This window comes from Daucus carota, chromosome 5, assembly GCF_001625215.2.
Source record: "Daucus carota subsp. sativus chromosome 5, DH1 v3.0, whole genome shotgun sequence".
NCBI lineage: Eukaryota > Viridiplantae > Streptophyta > Magnoliopsida > Apiales > Apiaceae > Daucus > Daucus carota.
Window position 1 is genome coordinate 19,970,482 of NC_030385.2, and position 20,082 is coordinate 19,990,563.

General features: G+C 29.7%; 1 protein-coding gene across 1 annotated transcript; it reads left to right on the top strand.

The window, feature by feature from the left end:
* The first annotated feature begins 1,085 nt into the window (after window positions 1-1,085).
* On the top strand, window positions 1,086-6,635 carry LOC108192236 (beta-amyrin synthase 1). The gene is made up of 18 exons (XM_017372332.2): window positions 1,086-1,499; window positions 1,577-1,762; window positions 2,090-2,179; window positions 2,285-2,482; window positions 2,567-2,651; window positions 2,737-2,903; window positions 3,044-3,232; window positions 3,324-3,437; window positions 3,591-3,710; window positions 3,829-3,951; window positions 4,094-4,192; window positions 4,362-4,418; window positions 4,531-4,577; window positions 4,672-4,815; window positions 5,207-5,384; window positions 5,782-5,862; window positions 5,977-6,060; window positions 6,356-6,635. The coding sequence occupies exons 1-18, from the start codon at window positions 1,296-1,298 to the stop codon at window positions 6,476-6,478; spliced, it is 2,289 nt and encodes a 762-aa protein (XP_017227821.1). The 5' UTR covers window positions 1,086-1,295; the 3' UTR covers window positions 6,479-6,635.
* The last annotated feature ends 13,447 nt before the right edge of the window (window positions 6,636-20,082 follow it).

Below are 20,082 nucleotides of genomic sequence, written 5' to 3' on the forward strand. Positions count from 1 at the left end.
AGGGTAGCGGCTGCGGGTTCCTACGTTAAATAAATAAATAAATAAATAAATAAAAGATTACAATAGTGGTTTATAGTATATTTTATTTGACATTATAATTTTTAATTTTAACATAAGATTTTTGTAGGTGTTAAACGAATATATTGACATTTAAATTTATAGTATATATTTCTCGTTAATTTATATTTTTATGGTTAAAAATAAACGTTAAACTAAATAAAAAAAAGAGTAGTTATTATACTTAAGCATTATTAATGAAATTATATTTTATTGAAACTAATCAAAAAATTAATAAGATCTAGTTTAATGTTGTTGAAAATGCTATAATATATATTATGTTTTATTATATAAATTATTAGTGATGAAATGTAAACTTAATGTTGTATTTGTTTCTTAAAATGGTTCTAGAAATAATTATATATTTTAATTATTTTATAATAAATTTGACATATACTTCGGTGATAGTTATATCTTATTTTCATTGTGCAAGTACTCCTACTCACTCAGAGTTTAAAACGAAATTTATGATTAATGTAAAATAAAGAAAACGTTAAGAGAAATATTAGTTAGAGATAGAAATATTTTTGGATAAACTTTTATTCCGTTTATTTAACGGAAAAGATTCTTAATAATAAGATAAAGAGTAAAAATATACATCTAGAATATAGGCAAATATTCTGTTGGTTTGAGTTTGAGTGTATGATGAAAATATTTTTAATTAATAAAAAGAAATAACTAGTATTTTAATTTATAAAAATATTATTTAAAATTAATATTTTAAAAGATGCGTCAAAATTTAAAAATAACTAAATAAGTAAGGATAAGAAAGGAGATGGTTATTAGTTATGAGTAACCATTCAATTTACATGTGTATGAGTAGTAGTTGTTAGAAATACAGTTGCAAGTTAAGGTAAATAATTACTCCTATATTTACAATAACATTCAACTACATGTGACCCAACAAAATCAGATGAACATTGAAGAGACTTGTAACGCATATGTATGGATATTGACTTTGGTTTGCATATATTGGACAAAGACAAATATGGGATGCATGGTTATCAGTCGATCATAATCTTCTTACCAAATATAGTCTTGGGACGTAGACCCCAGACGATTAAACTATTACTCATATTTATGAATTGACAATGCAAGTTCCCATAAATATACTAAATTTCGCAACCAATACATATTAGCTACCCCAGTAAAGCCTGTGGAATCTTGGGTTATAAATAGCATCGTCCTCATAATACGTGAAGCAGCAGAAACTAGCTAATACTTGACCACCAAAAAGGATGTGGAGACTGAAGATAGCTGTAGGTTCTGAAAATGATAAGTATTTGTACAGTACTAACAATTATGTGGGGCGGCAGATATGGGAGTTCGATCCGAGCTACGGAAGCCCGGAAGAGAAGGCTGAGGTTGAAGAGGCTCGAAATCACTTCTGGAGAAACCGGTACAAGGTTAAGCCTAGTGGCGATGTTCTCTGGCAGATGCAGGTTTGTTGGTTTCTCTGGTTTTTGTTTTTTTGCATGAGTTTAGAAAAAACCGGCACTAAAAATGGATATGCGTGCAGTTTTTAAGAGAGAAAGGATTTGTACAAAATATAGAAGCAGTGAAGATAGCTGATGGTGAAGATATTAGCTATGAGAAAGTTACAGCAACAGTGAGAAGAGCCGCCCATTACTTTGCGGCTTTGCAGGCCTCCGACGGCCACTGGCCGGCTGAGAATGCTGGCCCTTTGTTTTTCCTGCCACCCCTGGTGAATCTTTCTCCACTCTTTCAACTTAGTACAATTACTATATATGATTAACTCATTATTAGGGTTGCATGCGTTATATAGTAAATTAAACAGTCTTTCCATGATAAGATGAGTGATAACAATTTCTGCAGCTGAGAATTTCTGCAACTTAGTTGGTACTTTTGTCGACAGAGTTGTGATGCAATTTAATGCAAGCAATTAATATTTACTAATAAACAATTTCGTAATCATGCATGTTTCGTCTCAAATAATTTATTATTTTGTCTGTTTTTACTGAACAAGTGGTTTTAATTTTATTACCATATATCCATGAATGTAATAAATCAGGTTATGTGTTTGTACATCACTGGACATCTCAATATCATGTTTCCCGCCCCACACCGTGAAGAAATCCTTAGATACCTTTATTGTCATCAGGTATATCATATAATTATGTAACAAAAATTATAATTTGAACTTGGTTCGTAGAATACACTAATTAACAATATATTCATTAATTATATAATGAGGGAACAATTACAGAACGAAGATGGAGGTTGGGGACTACATATAGAGGGACATAGCACTATGTTTTGCACTGCATTAAGTTATATTTGCATGCGTATACTTGACCAAGAACCAGACGGGGGTGTTAACAATGCTTGTTCTAGAGCTCGAAAATGGATCCTGGACCACGGCTCTGTCACCCACATGCCTTCTTGGGGAAAAACTTGGCTTTCGGTTTGTCAAAATGTTCTACTAACATAATTTTGATATAAATTATATCATATTCCAGTACAGAAATCATAATTTTTTGTTTTCCAGATACTTGGTGTATACGAATGGTCTGGATGCAACCCTATGCCACCAGAGTTTTGGATTCTTCCTTCTTTCCTTCCTATGCACCCTGGTAAGTTACTTATGCAAAATAAAAGGTAACTATATTTCACTCAATCTTTAATCAGTTAATTATATTGTAAATGGGATAACTGCAGCAAAAATGTGGTGTTACTGTCGGATGGTTTACATGCCTATGTCTTACTTATATGGAAAGAGATTTGTAGCCTCCACCACACCTCTGATTTTACAATTGAGAGACGAACTTTATGCACAACCCTACGATCAAATTAATTGGCATAAAGTGCGTCATTGTTGTGCAGCGGTAACTATGATCTCCTTGCTCTTTTGTGTTGTGCAACTTTTTTGTTTGCATAAAAGTTTGTATAACTTTTTTTTTTTTTATGTCTGATTATTTTATTTAAAATTATATTTATGTGCATTATTCTAATCAAATAATTGCAGGAGGACATCTACTATCCTCACCCTCTGATTCAAGATTTGATTTGGGATAGCCTTTACATTTGTTCAGAGCCACTTTTGACTCGCTGGCCATTTAATAAGTTAAGAAAAAAGGCTCTCGAAACTACAATGAAACACATTCATTATGAGGATGAGAATAGTAGATACATCACTATTGGTTGTGTTGAAAAGGTAATAAGATTTATTATTGACTATTATTAACGTATTTTGGGAAAATAGTTTTGAAAATATTCTTGTACTTATGTAATCATGCGTAGTGTAGGTTTTGTGTATGTTGGCCTGCTGGGTTGAGGATCCAGATGGTGACTATTTTAAGAAACATCTTGCTAGGATCCCAGATTATTTATGGGTTGCTGAAGATGGAATGAAGATGCAGGTTACAACGATTTCTTCATCACTCAAGACATTAAATAACTATACACTTTTGTATATGGCAATTAGTTAAATTCGTATGATCATATATATATGTTGTGTCTACTACTCAGTTTAATTATTTATGTAAGTTATAAAATCATCATTAATTTTGCAGAGTTTTGGAAGTCAACAATGGGATACTGGTTTTGGACTTCAAGCACTATTAGCTGCTGATCTTACAGATGAAATTGGACCAACCCTTAAGAGAGGACACGAGTTTGTAAAAGCTTCTCAGGTACTAATTTACTAAACCTAAAGAGAATTACTGGATAGTTATCTTAATTAGTCAAATAAAAATGTATATATTTACGCATGCATAATTAAAAACATGATATAAACGTAATTAATTTCAGGTAAAAGATAATCCTTCTGGGGATTTCAAAAGCATGCATCGTCACATTTCAAAAGGGTCATGGACTTTTTCGGATCAAGATCACGGATGGCAAGTTTCTGACTGTACAGCAGAAGGGATGAAGGTTACTTTCAGCAAAATTTATTTCATTATTACTATTCGATTGGCCTATTGTATTCATGTGCCACTTATTACACTCACAAAATATATTTAAAGTGTACTATCTATAAAACTATCTTACAAGTTGTACCTATGTATATGTGCAGTGTTGTCTTCTTTTCTCTTTGATGTCCCCTGAAATCGTCGGGAAGAAAATTGAACCTGAGCGATTGTTTGATTCTGTGAACGTGTTACTTTCATTGCAGGTAAATATTGGCTTTTGGTACTTGTAAATTACTATCACTTATTTCTTACCATATGATTTAATATATCATAATTTGAAAAATTTCTGAAGTTAGATTTCCTAGAAAGGTGAAGCAAATAGCCCATGCATGTAATAGTTGCAAGTGAAATAACTTTATGCGAACATTTCAGAGTAAAAATGGAGGTTTGGCGGCATGGGAGCCAGCAGGAGCTCAAGAGTGGTTAGAGGTACATAAACTTTGTCATAATTTTTTGATAATTATTAAAACTATTAATTCTTTGTAAGTGAATTAGTGGATCTAAATAAGAAATTGAAAAGAGTTCTTCATACTCTTTGCAGCTACTGAATCCTACAGAATTCTTTCAAGACATCGTCATTGAACATGAGTATAGATCTCAATTATTCATTTAATTTTTTATTAGCCAAGTTAATTTTGATTGTGGTAAGAATCTATCTAGTCTAATCAAGAAAGATATGTAGATATGTGGAGTGCACAGCAGCTGCAATCCAAGCCTTGGTGTTATTCAAGAAGTTATATCCCGCACACAGGAAGAAAGAGATCAATGAGTTTATTGCCAATGCCGTTAGGTATCTCGAAGACATACAAATGCTAGATGGATCATGGTAAGTAATACTCCCTCCGTCCCCCTCAATTGTTTACATTGGAAGTAGACTCGGAGACCAAGACAATGTATGAAAAATGAGTAAAGTTAGATGAAAAGTGGGTAAAGTGGTGGGACCTATCAATATTTAATAATAAATTTGAGATAGTGGAGGAGAGTAGTGGGTGTAATAGTAGTTTTTATTGTTAAATATGAGATAGTGGAGGAAGATAGTGAGTATAATGATGTGAAAAACTTACTATTTATAGTAACATATAGAAATGATAGGGACATCCCAAAATAGTAACAGTGAAAAAATGAGACGGAAGGGGAGTACTAATTTGTGATTATATTTTTTTTCAGTTATACTTGCATGCAATGATTAAAATGTTATACACATATACACAATGTAGGTATGGAAATTGGGGTGTATGTTTTACTTATGGAACGTGGTTTGCACTTGGGGGGCTAGCAGCAGGAGGAAAGACATATAATAATTCTTCAACCGTACGTAAAGGAGTTGATTTTCTATTGAAATCACAACTTGATGATGGTGGTTGGGGAGAAAGCTATCTTTCTTGTCCTTCAAAGGTTCTTTTAATGTCCTTCGAACGATTATAAGTAGTGCGAAATACTCAATCCGTTTCATAATACATGTCCACTTTTGAACAAATTATACATATTAAGAAAAACTAACTTCTGAATCTTTCATTTATTATTGTATTTATTGCATTGACCAATTATAATATGTGGCATATATTTGATCTAGGAAATATAATTTAGTAAAGTGTGATATAAAACTCATCTTGGAAATACAAATATTGACTACACTCCATTGAAAATTGAAATAGACAAATAATTTGAAACAATTTTTTATTATCAATAATGGACATGTAATATGAAACAGAGGGAATACTAAATTTTATGAAATGCGTAAATACATATGATATACATTTGCTATTTAGAATGAACAATAGTTTAATTGCAGAAATACATCCAAATCGAAGGAAATCGATCTAACTTGGTACAAACTGCATGGGCAATGATGGGGTTGATTTATTCCGGACAGGTAAAATTGGTATAATATGTAAATAAGTCATAGCTAGTTTATTTTTATATATGTCGTCACAAATTTAAATGTATATGATATTCGAGAATCCACTAACTTTTTTTATTCTGTTAGGCCGAGAGAGATTTTGCCCCTCTTCATCGTGCAGCAAAATTGGTTATTAATTCTCAGGAAGAGAAAGGTGGTTTTCCCCAACAAGTAAGTGCTGTATACATATTTATATCAATAAAATTTATATGTATATTCTCACATTGGATTATCTTTTAATGTACGTGTGTTTATGCCAACTGCATGTATAGAGTTTTAGAATAGGAACTAATGGTTCGTCTTGTTTACTTCAACACACATCTTTGATAATTTTATAATTTTTAATAAATAGTAAAAATTATTAAAGATATATTTATTGAAGTAAACAAAATGAACCATATATAACTATTTAGCTATACATAACTTCATTTAATTTGAGTATATCAATATTTTTTGTATATAACAGGAGATAACTGGAGTTTTTATGAAGAATTGCATGTTACATTATGCGGCGTACAGAAACTTATATCCTCTCTGGGCTCTCGCAGAATATCGCAAACGAGTGGCCCTTCCATCTATAGTTGTCTAAAGTTATCCCTACCTTTGAAGACATATATAATAAAATATTAATAATTTACATATCTGAATGTGATTCTCAGCACATGCTTGTGTAGTTTGAGATATATGCAACAGTTGATGATGTATTATTCATAAAATTATGTATACATGACTTGATTAAACATGATTTCTCCTTAATCTCTATAGTTACCTTTCTTTACTTTGGTTTAAAATTTTACATCTTTAAGAGGTTATGCTTGTTCCCCTACTAGTTTTCTGCATAAGCATATCAAAAAGTAGAACTTGAATGAACTTTCAAATGCTAATGAGTTATGTCTTTGTATTAAAAATACGGGATCAATTTGTTTTCTGGAATGGATAATTTTATTATAATAAAGTATGTTTAAGCCAGTTTTCAACAAACAAAATTCTGGTAAATCCTCCATAAAGGCGAGGAATACAACAAGCTTCCAACATTAGAAGTCCTCAAATATTCTTTATATAAAATATATTTTAAGAGCGTATTTAAATAATAATAATTATATCAGAGTAAGAACTAAAATTAAATTCCAAAGATCTGATGGTCAAACAATGATGATTTAATTAGTTTTATTTGAGGTCTTCATACAATAAACTAAATTTTATAAAATATAATATATTAACTTAGGATATATTAGAGAGAGTGTGTAAGAATTGAAATTGTATTACCTATAGTTCTTATGAGAGAAGGATGATCTATGATTTTGAAAAGAACACAAATTGACAATAGAATGCCTAAAATGTGTATCGAACCTGATGGATGATTTTTTTTAAAGACGACATGATCATGAAGGACTACCTAATTGCACATGATCTATTATAGCATCAATACATTGGTCTTGAGTAGTTAATGTATAGTCATTCTCTTGCATGATCACACTAGTTCTATTAATATTTATTAGGAATTACTCTCATTTCACTTGAGAGTTTTTCTATAGTAATATATAACTAGCTCTAAAACCCGTGCGAGGCACGGGTATCGTATCTAGTAACTCAATTTAAATACGTAAATTATTTTTTAAAATTTTTATGAAATTTAATGTGATCAATATAATTATAAATATTTTCTAAATAGTTAACCTATAATTTGTGTGCTACTTTCTAGATATATAAAAAAAATACATCAATTTTACGAATTTTAAAAATTGGCTCGAACGGCTTGTTTACATATATATTGTATGATTTCCTATTTTAAAATCCCAAAAATGACAAAATTTAATGTGTTTGAAAACACACATTCCTATTTTAAAATCGAAGTTGTATAGGGTTTTTTCGGTGACCGGATTCATTTGTAACTTCGTTGGAATTTGTTCGGTTTAGATTGTGAATTTTGTTGAGTGTAGTAGCCTATATTTTTCCAACTTGTTTTATCTTGGCCGGATTTGATGTGGTCGTCGGCCACAATATTAGTCGAAAACGAGGCGTGTTTTAGTTTTTTATATGTGTTCTTTGTGTTCTTTGTAGTTCTTGATTGATGGATGTGTTTCGTGTGTGTTTAATCTTCTGCATTATAAATTTTAGTTTTCAAAATTGTTTTTAGTTGCAGGTACGAATAGATTATTGATTTGTTATGATTTGAATATGAATTGTTTTAATTATGGTATAAATTTATATATTATGCATGTATATATGTTAGTATGCAATAATTTTGGATTGGAAGGTATTAAAAACTTCGGTTATACATCAGAAGGTATTAAATATTTGTGTAAATGCAATTTATATTTACATATATATATGTTAGGGATGTTTTTGAATAAATGTGTGTTTGATAAGTATTTATGTGCATTTATTCCGCTTAATTGGCATATTAAATTTTGTTAATTTATTAATATTTATGAAAACTTATTGGGTGCCATAATTTATGGCTTTTATTAGGTCTTAGTTCAAGGAGTTTGTACCAATTTGGGTGGCCATAATTGGTGGCATATATTTTTTGGACCAATATGGGTCGGAACGATTATCGTCCTATTGTCCTAAATGAATATTTTGCGGCTAATTTGTTCTTGGATTAATAATTAGATTCTATTATTTCTTTTACTTTGTGATGTTATGATAACCTTTCGTTGACTAATTGGATAATTAAATAATAAATTTACGTTGATTGGGATATAAATATGATTTAATTTTGATTTCCTTCTTTTCCTAAAAAAAATCTTAAACTTTTGTTTATGTATTTTTGTTCTTATAAGAAAGATTAGTATGTATTATGATTTATTTAGTACTGCGTGTCTAACCAAAGTTCTTACTTTGGTTAGACATTATCACTTTTTAGTATTGTATCTTATTTTTATTAGTTCTAAAAATCTTATTTTTGAATAAGTTGTTATATTATTATAATTACTTTTCAGGATTTTTATGTCATAATTGGGTTTATTTTCCTCCAACATACTTTTTTTCTTTAATTTATCATTCTTATGCTTGTTTTTGCTTGCTTTGTTTTTCAGCATCTTGGCCTTATGGGTTTTCTTATCAGACTTTAAAGTCTTATTATCTAAACGTCCGGAGATATCTTTGCGTATCTTTCGGTTAGATGATAAACTTTATTGGATGAAAGTAATCCCTGATGCGACTATTGTATCTATGATACAACTCATCTACGAGTATGTAGATCCTGACAAAAAAAAAACACACATTCATTAGTTAAGCGAGAATAATGATAAATCGTGGAGATTAAATTATTAAAAAATTATTTAAACATGTGCAGCTCGTAATTGACGGTATAATACTTATATTTCGATTGAAAGTAAGGTATGAATGGTTTTTATATATGATTTCACCTCTATTTCAATGAGAAGTTATATTCGAATTACCTTCGACATATCAGATACTTCGTACATGATAATCACGATTCTATTAAAGATTGAATTATGAAAAGTACGATAAATAAGTATATTATTGATATATTTTAATAGTTTGTCAATAATTAATATGAACCTTCGACATATTTAATCAATTTAACAAATAATTATTTAAAGTATTTTATAAATAAATACATTCTAAATCTGCTATTTCATTTCTAAAATTCATCTTTTATTGTCACAATTTCATATTATATTTCATGTTTTTGTAAGACATCGTTGTCTCAAACTCACAGTGTGTACTATTTGTGCAATCATGTTTTTGTAAGACATCGTTGTCTCAAACTCACAGTGGGGAGTCCAACTCCCGACCTCCCGTAAGGGGTACAAGAGCTCTACCACCACACCAACACCTTGTTATAATACATTAACGATGATAGAGCATTAAATCATCTTTTGAGCTGTCATATTCGTTCCCAAGTATTTTGATAAATTAATTTATATAAATATGATTATTTAAGACCACGACTCTAAATTTTATAGCCCTATATTTTAAATTTATTTTTTAATTATTAATTATAGATAATTTAACCAATTATGTAAATATGGACTTATAAAGAATTACTAATACAATAATGATCCTATAATATTTACTTTCTGATACACATATAAGAGTAGCACATTAGATGCATCAGATCTGTCTACAAATATTTTTACTATAATATTATTCTAGCATTGATATGTAATAATCTTTTTTAATTCAATTTTAGCAATAAATTAATAAAAAAATCTAACAACTATATAAATATATTATAGTCTGATTAAAATTCATATTTTATAGATATTTTTATAAAACCTAAATCACATTTTTTTAGAATTGTTTTTTGATTCTTAATTTAGTCACTTTTATGGTACCGAAATTGTTTCTAAACAGAAAAAATAGTCTGCACATCATATATAAATATATATTATTGGACGATATATTTTATATTAATAAATACAAAAATAAAGTCATTATTAAAAATTGACAAGAATTAAGTCTCTCAAAAAATTTATTATTTACACGATACATACATATTATATAAATGATATTAATACATTAATGACAAGTTAATATAATGCTACAAAAAAATGAAAGCTAGCCGTGTACTCACTGTGTCATAATTTCATTTGCTAAATTGGTCCCATGTGTTATTATTACTCCCTCCCTCCTATTTTATGTGACCTCATTTCCTTTTTGGGACGTCCCAAAAACAATGAACTCATAATACTTACTATTTTTGAACACTACTTTTCAATACTACACCCACTGCCTCTATATTTTATACTCTTTTTTTATTAAATAAACACTACTACACTCACTACCTTCCTCCACTACCTCAAATATATTATTAAATATTGATAGGTACCACCACTTTACCCACTTTTCAAATACATTTACTATCTTTTTTTTAACCTCCGTGAAAATCAAACCAGTTCACATAAAATGGGATGGAGGGAGTATATGAATGAATGTTATTAAGACATAAATGACAAGTTAAGGCGGGAGTTAATGAGTTTTAAATATAAGGGTAAATAAGTCTTTTTATGAGATTAAAATGTTTCATGATTTTATTTGCTCAACATGATCCATGTTGGGCTATTATTAATATAATAGATAATAGATGAATTTGAGAGTTAGACTTGTTTAAATCTGTAGCTGCGGGCTCATGTGTGTTTAAAAAATAATGATTTTTATCTTGGTTCTCACAAGATTAGTCAGGTTAAATACAAATATAATAAAGTATTTATTATAATAATTAATTATTATTATTTTTGAATAACTTATATTATATACATACATATATATATATATATATATATATATACACACATATATAGGGGAAGGTTCAAAAGAGACGGTTGCTTAGCCAAAGACGCGAAAGACTAGCTAGCAGCCATTGGATTGATTTTAATCCAGTGGTCATAATTAATCAAACTATTTATGGATATTTAATAAAGAATCGGTACAAGGGTAGTATTGAGTACAGAATATTGTATTTTCCTTGAGAATACGTACATGTAGCGTAGCATTGTATCCAATCAATATCCCATCAATAAACCTGCCGTTTTTAACAAGATTCCAAACTAATTATATACTATTTGATTGACGCTGATCTAATTAAAATATCGTGAGTATCATTAGAAAGATTATATTCTGTTACTATAAACAATATTATACATATCAAGGTTTCATAGAGAACTCTGATTCGACTAAAGAATTTTTACACCAATCTGGTTCGATTTTTTGTTCTATTCGTGTTTCATATAGTATATGATATAGAACCCTAGTTCATTACATATATATTTTTCATTCATGACCTTATTCTTTTATAGGTTTTTACAGCAACAGCCTATTTGAAGGTTCTTGTAGTTCCGATGGTTATGATATTGATTTACAAGATCTATGCAAGGACTGGATTCCGGAATTTTTTTCCCTCGTCGAAACCATTATTAAATCAACGATTCAATTTCATTGATGAAGGTTTTCTCTACTACAAAGATTATGGGAGATTGTCTGGGTTTGATGTTCACCGATCAACTGAGAGAAATGATAAAGATGGCAACACCACAATCAAATATTTTGTATGCTCTAGGTCAGGACGACAGGATAGTAAAGATCAAGAAACAGAAATTCAAAGAAGGAGGACTGTATCTGGAAAGTTTGAATGTCCGGCTGAACTATTCTAGGAATTTTTTGTGAGTGTGATAGGCTTGTTTTGTTTCTCCCTAGTGTTCTTATAGAGATTCTGATATTATTAAGAGAATTGTATTTAAGTTCTACCATATTAAGAGATTGTATTAAAGTTTTACCATATTCACATTGAAGGTGTACATTAATGCATACGTTATGCATTGTCTTTAATGATTTTAAAATTTGAATTTTCTTTACTAGTTTACTTATTTATCTTTGTGTACTGCGATTTGCTTGCAAGTTCCTTTCCATTCTTTCAGGATTCTTTTCAGAATCTTACCTCCAAAGTTAATGTTATAGTTTAACAAATAAAGAAACAACAGCTTAATAGAATTTTTATTCTCAAATAACAAAATATTTAATCTTATACTACAATATTCAAATATTTAATCTTACACCGGAACACTAAAATGAATCCATGATAAAATAAGTGAAAATATAAACAAATATGAAAATTGTATAAAATTCAAAATTCACAATATTTACTGAAAAAAATTATATTAAATTTTATATTAGAACAATTTATATATTATGCACAAACCTAAACATTACGAGCAAAAAAAGTATCTAGATCGCTCATTACAACCTTAGTATTTTTGTAAACACCTTAATGAATCTCCATATTAATAAAGTAATAAATTTTTATCGGTAAATTTAAGAAAAACACAACTATATATTTTTATTATATGGCTACGTAACACCTTAAAGAATCTCTACGAAAGAAGATATTGAATTAATATTTGAAAATTTTAAATTAGCAATACACTTAATGAATTAATTTATTTGTTTTTAAATTTATCATCTAAAATTTAATAAAATACAAAAGGTACAATTTTAATCGTATTCGTAAGTAACATCATAAAGAATATCTTTGAAATCAGTAAGAAAAAATTTAAAAATATAAATTATTCCATAAGATATGTTACATTTTGGTGAAGAACTCATGCATTAATATAAATCCTATTTAAATAATTTAAAATATTTATACATTTTCATCCAATTTTTAATAAAATAAAATATTTTGATCATGAAATTGTTATCATGTATCTAAGGAACACCTGAAAGAATCTTGTAAAAATAAGTTAGTAATTTAATACTAAAAAGATATAAATTAGTAGGTAAAATATAATACAACACGAGAATGAGATTTTCTTCTTGAACTCAGAATAGTAATAAATACAAAAGATTTTGCGGATATTAAAAGTAGACCTTATTGATATTATTTTAATTTTTAATATTAAAATATATAATTATTTTTATCACTTTCCACGAACATGTTATAAAATCTTCATATAAATTAAAACATTAAATCCTTAATACAAACACAAACTTTTCCAAATCTCTATTCACCTTCCCAAAAAGGTCAGACAATTTTTCTCACATTTTTAACAATAATAAATTTATGAGAGATTAATTTGCTTATCTATTGAAATATTTATTTTTAAAATTTTAATAACGTCAATACCTAAAATTTCAAGAAAAATATTATCTACTTTTTAACGGATGGTAAAGAGACATTATTGGTTGTATTATGTTTTTTTTTTAAAATAATAATTCAACTTAAATTAAATGAAAATGAATCATTCTTAAAACTCCCTTCACGAACAACTTAACGAATCTCTCTCAATTATACCTTGCAATCTTTAACCAAATTATAATCTTCAACCACTTTTAACCATAGATTTTTCGTCAAAACCTTATATTTTAAGCTATTTTTTGAAAAAAAATATTTTCAAGATATTGTGCACAAACCTTTGAAAAAGATATTGTTTTATGCACAAGTTTTTGAAAGAGATATATAATTCGAATAAATTTTTTTAAAGAAACCCTTAATGGATAAAGTTATAAATATTTTATTGAGATTCTTTTAAGTGTTTTCCTAGTTTAAATTAAATTTTTCTTAATTATCATTATATGTAGTATAATTAGTAGAATCTCATTTAAAAAATAAAATACATTATGAAATTAAAAAATTTAAAATATGATGATGTAGTTTGGAGGTTAATTTAATATATGAATCTATAAACTTTCGAAATATTTTTTAATAATATCTTCTAATTATAAATTTATTGTTTATGTCAAATGAATTTTTTTATAATTTATGATCCTTTATAGTGTTTTTGATTTTTTAATCTCATAGGTGTTCGTGTATTATTCAGTTTTTATTAACGTCTCCTTGTGAGGAATATATTATTAAGTTCTATTAAATAAAATAAATGAAATACTATTTCGAGAAATATTATAATGAATCTTTTAGTGATCAAAATTCTAAAACTATCACATATGATTTGAGCTAGTATGATAGCAATCAAAGTCATGAATTTAAAATAATATAATTTCTGAAATTATGTCGTTTAGATTAAACATGTTATTCTTGAATTATCTGTTTTTATAAGAAAACCTATAAGAACACCTATTTGAACAACACAGATATAAAAAATTACAACCAATGGTCTGCTAATTCACCACCATTGTTGTTTACTCTGATAAAACTAAATATGTGCAAGTTTCGTTAAAAGTTCATCTGGACAACAAATTCTTATAAGCCATACAATTGGACGATCATTCCACATGTCGGAGAACACGATCCGATGAAGCTAAATCTTTCAGGCGCCTAATTTCGTTCTCTCACCCCTGCACAAAAATAACATAAACATAAGATTCACGATTCTTTATAGTGTTCTCTATGTAAATCTTATAAAAACAGTATTCACATCCAAAAACACAAGATCCAGCCTTCCATCGTCCATGTCTGCTGCAATCGATGTTGATACAAGATATTCTTAAAAAGTAATACCCACCCAGAAACACAAAAACCAACCTTTCTTTATAATTAAACACATAAGATACATGATTCTTTATAGTGTTCCTGAATAAAATCTTATACAAAAAGTAATACACACCCAGAAACACACGAACCAGCCTTTCTTCTTCCATGTATTCGCTGCAGTCGATGTTGACACTAGAACAATGGATTTTGATTCTAGAGCCTCTCTGCAACTTTCTTCTACATTTTTAATACTAGTTTTGTGTCTATATCACACTCTTGAAAATGTTAGATGCTTCCAAAAATAAAAAATCTCATGATTGATGTCTCTTAATGACATCAGTTGTTTCAACAAAATCAACCTCTCCCTCGTCAATAGGTAAACCTCTGCAGAACACACAAAAACTAAGAACGCACAAAAAAAATATGAACGCACGATTCTTTTTAGAGTTCAATACCTAGTTCTTCTAACTAGCAACATCATATAGAATATAGATAACATCAACAAACAAGAACAAACCTTTCTCCATCCATGATCGATGCAGTCGACGATATTAGTATTAGGGTTCTATGACAGTTTTTTCAGCATGTCTAATTGAGTATTTGAGTATATAATTCTAGTATCTATGCAGATGTTAAGAGGCTTCCAAAAATAAATGAATCCCATGATTGATGATTATTCAAAAATAGCCAAGATCTTTCCTTCTTTTGCATCGTATAAGAATCTTATGATTCTTTTTTTCTCAGTATTTTAGCAAGAGAATGGACAAGCTTGCCCCTGCTTGTAAATATAAGAAATTGATGTAATCAATGGCTCATATCTAGTCTCTTGTGTCTCTTGATAAGTTGCGTCTCTCTGGAACTTGACCCTACATATATATATATATATATATATATATATATATATATATATGTATAATTTTAATATTATGTGAATTCTGTGAGCCCTTAAAGATGAGTTCTGACTAAAACGAAAAGATTATGCCTTGTGTTTGGATGAGGAGAGCTAGAAATTACATAATTTTGATATTCTTATTGTTCACTATCATCTTGAAATTCTTCAGCACTCTGATACTTAGTATTATTATTCATATATCAATTATTCTAACATGAAACATGCACATCCAAAATCAGATTTAGTTGAATCTCATTATAAAACCTGCTATTACTATCCTGGGCAAAAAAATTAATTTTAGTAGTTGCTCATTTCATTAGCTTCTTAAATTATTTCTAAACTATTCAAAAGATAAATAATTACATAATCACATATTTATCTATTCACGCTATTGCACATACTATGTATGTGGAACATAGTTATATCCTAAATAATATCTTATGGTTTGGCTAATATTTTACACATATCAAATATGCCACTGTTTAATTTTGTTGAGAAAATAAAGTTCTTCTTGAATAAATTACAATGGATATGTTAGGTCCAATCAGACGTAGAAGGGTGGGTTGAATACGTCTTATACCGATTCGTCGATTAATTCGATTGCGGAATATTCTTTTTATTATAAATAATCCTCGGGTGCTACAAATTCTAACACGAGTGTCGGATACAGAGACTATAGGTCACTCTAAACACAAACGCTCGTAATCACAGATATTCTATCTTGCTTTCGTATGTGTATAGTGTGTGCACTTTACAAAGTATGTAGTTAGTTTCAAATGAAACTACAAGCTCTATTTATAGGCTTCAACATCTAACCATGGTTAGCCAAGTGACCTCGGTTCTGAGTAGTGATCCTGGATCAGTGTAGTGATCCCAGTTCTGTAACGTTTAACCATAGGTGTTTAACTTTTCAAGTGATGCAGGATCACTAGCATTTAACCATGTGTACTTAATTTTAACCAAGTGATCCTAGGTCACGAGAATTAACCAAGGGTGGTTAGTTCACTTGAATTAGCGCCAGTTAATTCCTCCTGTATGCACTACACCATTTGCCTTAGTCATTTTACACATACAGATTCAAGTGGCACCTTAGAGGAGTACAAATGGCGCCACTTGATTACATATATGTATATAATCAAATTATATAGGCAAGTGGTGCCTTCCAGGTTGATATAGAGTACATGTGCTTCAAGTGGCGCCACTTGAGTACTTAGAATTTTACTCAAGTGAGCTAAGTGGCGCCTAGAGTGAAAATGCTTCACAATTACCTCTCATCTGACCAGCTTTGACTCTAAGTCGCGCTTCCATACATACAGGGTGTATGTATGGCGCCACTTGCATCCATATTTAGCCATTTTCACTAAACTTAATCAAATGGCGCCCCCATCCCTTGTTCATTGATAGGTCCATTATTTTGCACATTTTAACTACCTATTTATTGCTTGTTTTCGTATTTTATTAGTTAATTGTTTTGTTTTCAGGAATTTTTAGAGAAATCGAGAATTCAAGAGAAAAAGGAACAAAAAGGTGTAAGAAGGGAAAAAGAGGAAGAAAAAGAAAAGAAAAAGAAGAAGAAGAAAAAAAGAAAAAGAAAATCAAGACACAAGGACCCTTCTACCCCTAAAACCCTAATCTATGCGTATATAAACATCCTTCTCTCTCATTAGCCACCAACTTAGTCTAAGTTAGTCTTTACCCTAGTTTTTACCTAGTTGTTAGTAGCCTTCTTTTATCATTTTTTTTACATGTAGAATAGCTTGCTCTTTCAAGTTGTAATCTCTCAAATATTGTAAACACTTTCTAGTTAATATAATTTCAAGTTTAGTTTTTTCATCTCCTACATCTTTACCTTGTTGAAATTTATGGCTATGAAAACCTTTATTTCCAACAAGTGGATAAAGTGGCATTTATGCCAACCACTTGTGGGTTGAATGAGCCTTTATTTTATGTTTTAGTTTACATTTTGGTATTTAGATTAAGCCCCTTTTAAATCTCAATTTTATTAGTGGGTTTAATGATTTAGTATTTTTGTTTTTGATTTTGGTTTGTAGTTTGATGGGGTTTTGTTAGAAACATGGTAGATAAGCTAGTTTTGAAGTTTTGTTGGATTTGAAGTTAGTTTGGTATGATTTGGTGGTGTTCTTGTTCTTGATTTTGGTATTTTTGGAGTCTTTTTAGTATAAATTTTAGTTGATGATTTTGAAATGAGGTTAGTGGGTTTATGTTGGAAATATTATGTTTAGGCTAGATTTGAACTTTGGTATAATTTCGAGTTGTTTTGGTTTGGTTTGAATCTTGTTTTGATCAAGAAATGGGTAGTTTAGGGGCTATTTAGCGTAGAATTTAATGTCAAATTTGGTTTAGAGTTTAGTGGGCTTTTATTTGTTATAGTCGGAATAGCTAGATTTTCCGGTGAAATCAATTTTCCGACGAGATTTGAACTATTCCGGACACCTCCATTGATTCCGATGGGGTACTCTTAACTGTTCCGTAGTCCGATAATTGTTTTAGTTTCTGTCTGTATTCTGGTCAGTACCTCTGCTTTCTTTATGTTTCGACCACGCGTCCACTTTTCTTATTATTATTAATTTGGTTTACTGATCTGTTGTTTTTCTCGGTGGTCACGCTTTTCTATTATTACAATATTATTTTCCTTCCACGAACTGTACACACACAGTCACGATAACTTATTGTTTTGTTTTATTCAATTGTTGGTTAATAATGTAATTAATTATTTAGCTAACATTATTAATTAAGTAGTTAATTGATAATTAAAAATCCTTCAAAAACTAATTTGTCTAATTCGCCTAAATTAGAAAATAAGGTTTTCGCGAAAATAAATTTAGTCGTTGTGGATCGAATCTATAAATATTAAAACGGGATTGTGCGCTTGCAATCAAAATCATTATTTTTGGCACATCAAGTTTTTGGCGCCGCTGCCGGGAACTAAAATTAATTTTCGCGCCTTAATTTTTAATTTTTCGGATTAGTTTTTTTTTTTTTTTTATATTCTCTAACTTCTTTTTGGTTGAATTTTAGGAAATTGGAGGATTATGAGCTAGCTTGGGATAAGTGGAGTATATTCTTGGAATATTGGAAGCTTGCTTGGGTAACTTGTATCTCTCCTATTTCATTTTTTCTCTTAATCTAGAAAACCACAAAAAAATTGAAAATTAAAAAAATTACAAACAAATCAAAAGTTTTAAAATCCAAAAATATTAGCTAGAAATACATATGTGTTGCATCATGCATTTAATCACTTAGGAGCACATCATTTAGATTTTAATTTTTGTTTTTAAATTTTCGTACCTTTAATTGTGGTGATCGCTGGAGGACCCCAAGGTATGTTAATTTCCTTCTTTCTTTAGATAAAACACGTAGTGTAGAGCATCCATAGTTGTTTATAGCATTTATTATATCGTTGTGTGGAGCATCATATAAATAAATCTTAAGGGCAAAACCCATTCATAAGATAAGGGGAGGGATTTCATCACTCTTTCCTTGGCCCATAACAACTAATTTCTTCATTTGCATTTACCTAGCCTTTAATAAAAATGAATTAGATGTTAGCCCCTAGGATTTCGCGCTCAATTAGGAAGGTACCTAAAAGACGAAGTAATCTTTAATTATTCCGACTCTTCGGTGTCTAAGGCTAGCAAAAGCTTACCTGGCCGATTAAGGTTTGGTGTCTAAGCGCGGAGATTGGCCTCTTGGCAATGCCTGCTCCAAACTGGCCAAACCGGTCCGAATAATAATTGATTTATCGAGTTTTTGGTGGTCCTTACGGTTAGGAGCAAGGTCTAGTCGTTTTATTAGGCAACCATAGAACTAGGTTTTTCTTTCACTTTTACACCCTTTCTTTTGTGTGTTTTAATTTTTAGCACTTATTTGCTACGTGTTTACTATCTTGTTTATGCAAACTACTTGGGTTAGGAATGAAACGTCTAGATTACTTAGACCGATCATCGAAATTCCTTCGTCATCCTCTTCGGACTCCGAACCCATAGAAGCTAGCGAACCGATAGTTAACATGACCGTGTCTCTTAAAGACCGTTGTTACCCATCCCGTTCAATTCAACCTTCGTGTATCACCCTTCCTCCCGTTAATGGGAATAATTTCGAGATTAAGGCACATCACATTAGTATGTTGCCTAAGTTTTTAGGGAGTGAAGGTGAGGATCCCTATCTCTTTATTCAAGAATTTGAGGAGGTTTGTGGTTTGCAAAAACTCCAACAATTGAGTGAAGACTCCATTAGGCTTAGACTAATCAACTTTGCTTTAAAAGAAAACGCTAAAAAATGGTTGTATAGTCTTCCCGTCAATTCTATTTCCACTTGGGAGGGATTTGTGGTAATGTTTCTTAAAAAGTATTTTCCAAACCATAAGACTACTCGAATTACA

Coding starts and splice junctions, on each gene's coding strand:
- LOC108192236 (XM_017372332.2), top strand. CDS start 1,296: ATGTGGAGACTGAAGATAGCTGTAGGTTCTGAAAATGATAAGTATTTG. Junction 2,904..3,043: donor TGCGTCATTGTTGTGCAGCG/GTAACTATGATC, acceptor AAATAATTGCAG/GAGGACATCTACTATCCTCA. Junction 4,193..4,361: donor ACGTGTTACTTTCATTGCAG/GTAAATATTGGC, acceptor CGAACATTTCAG/AGTAAAAATGGAGGTTTGGC.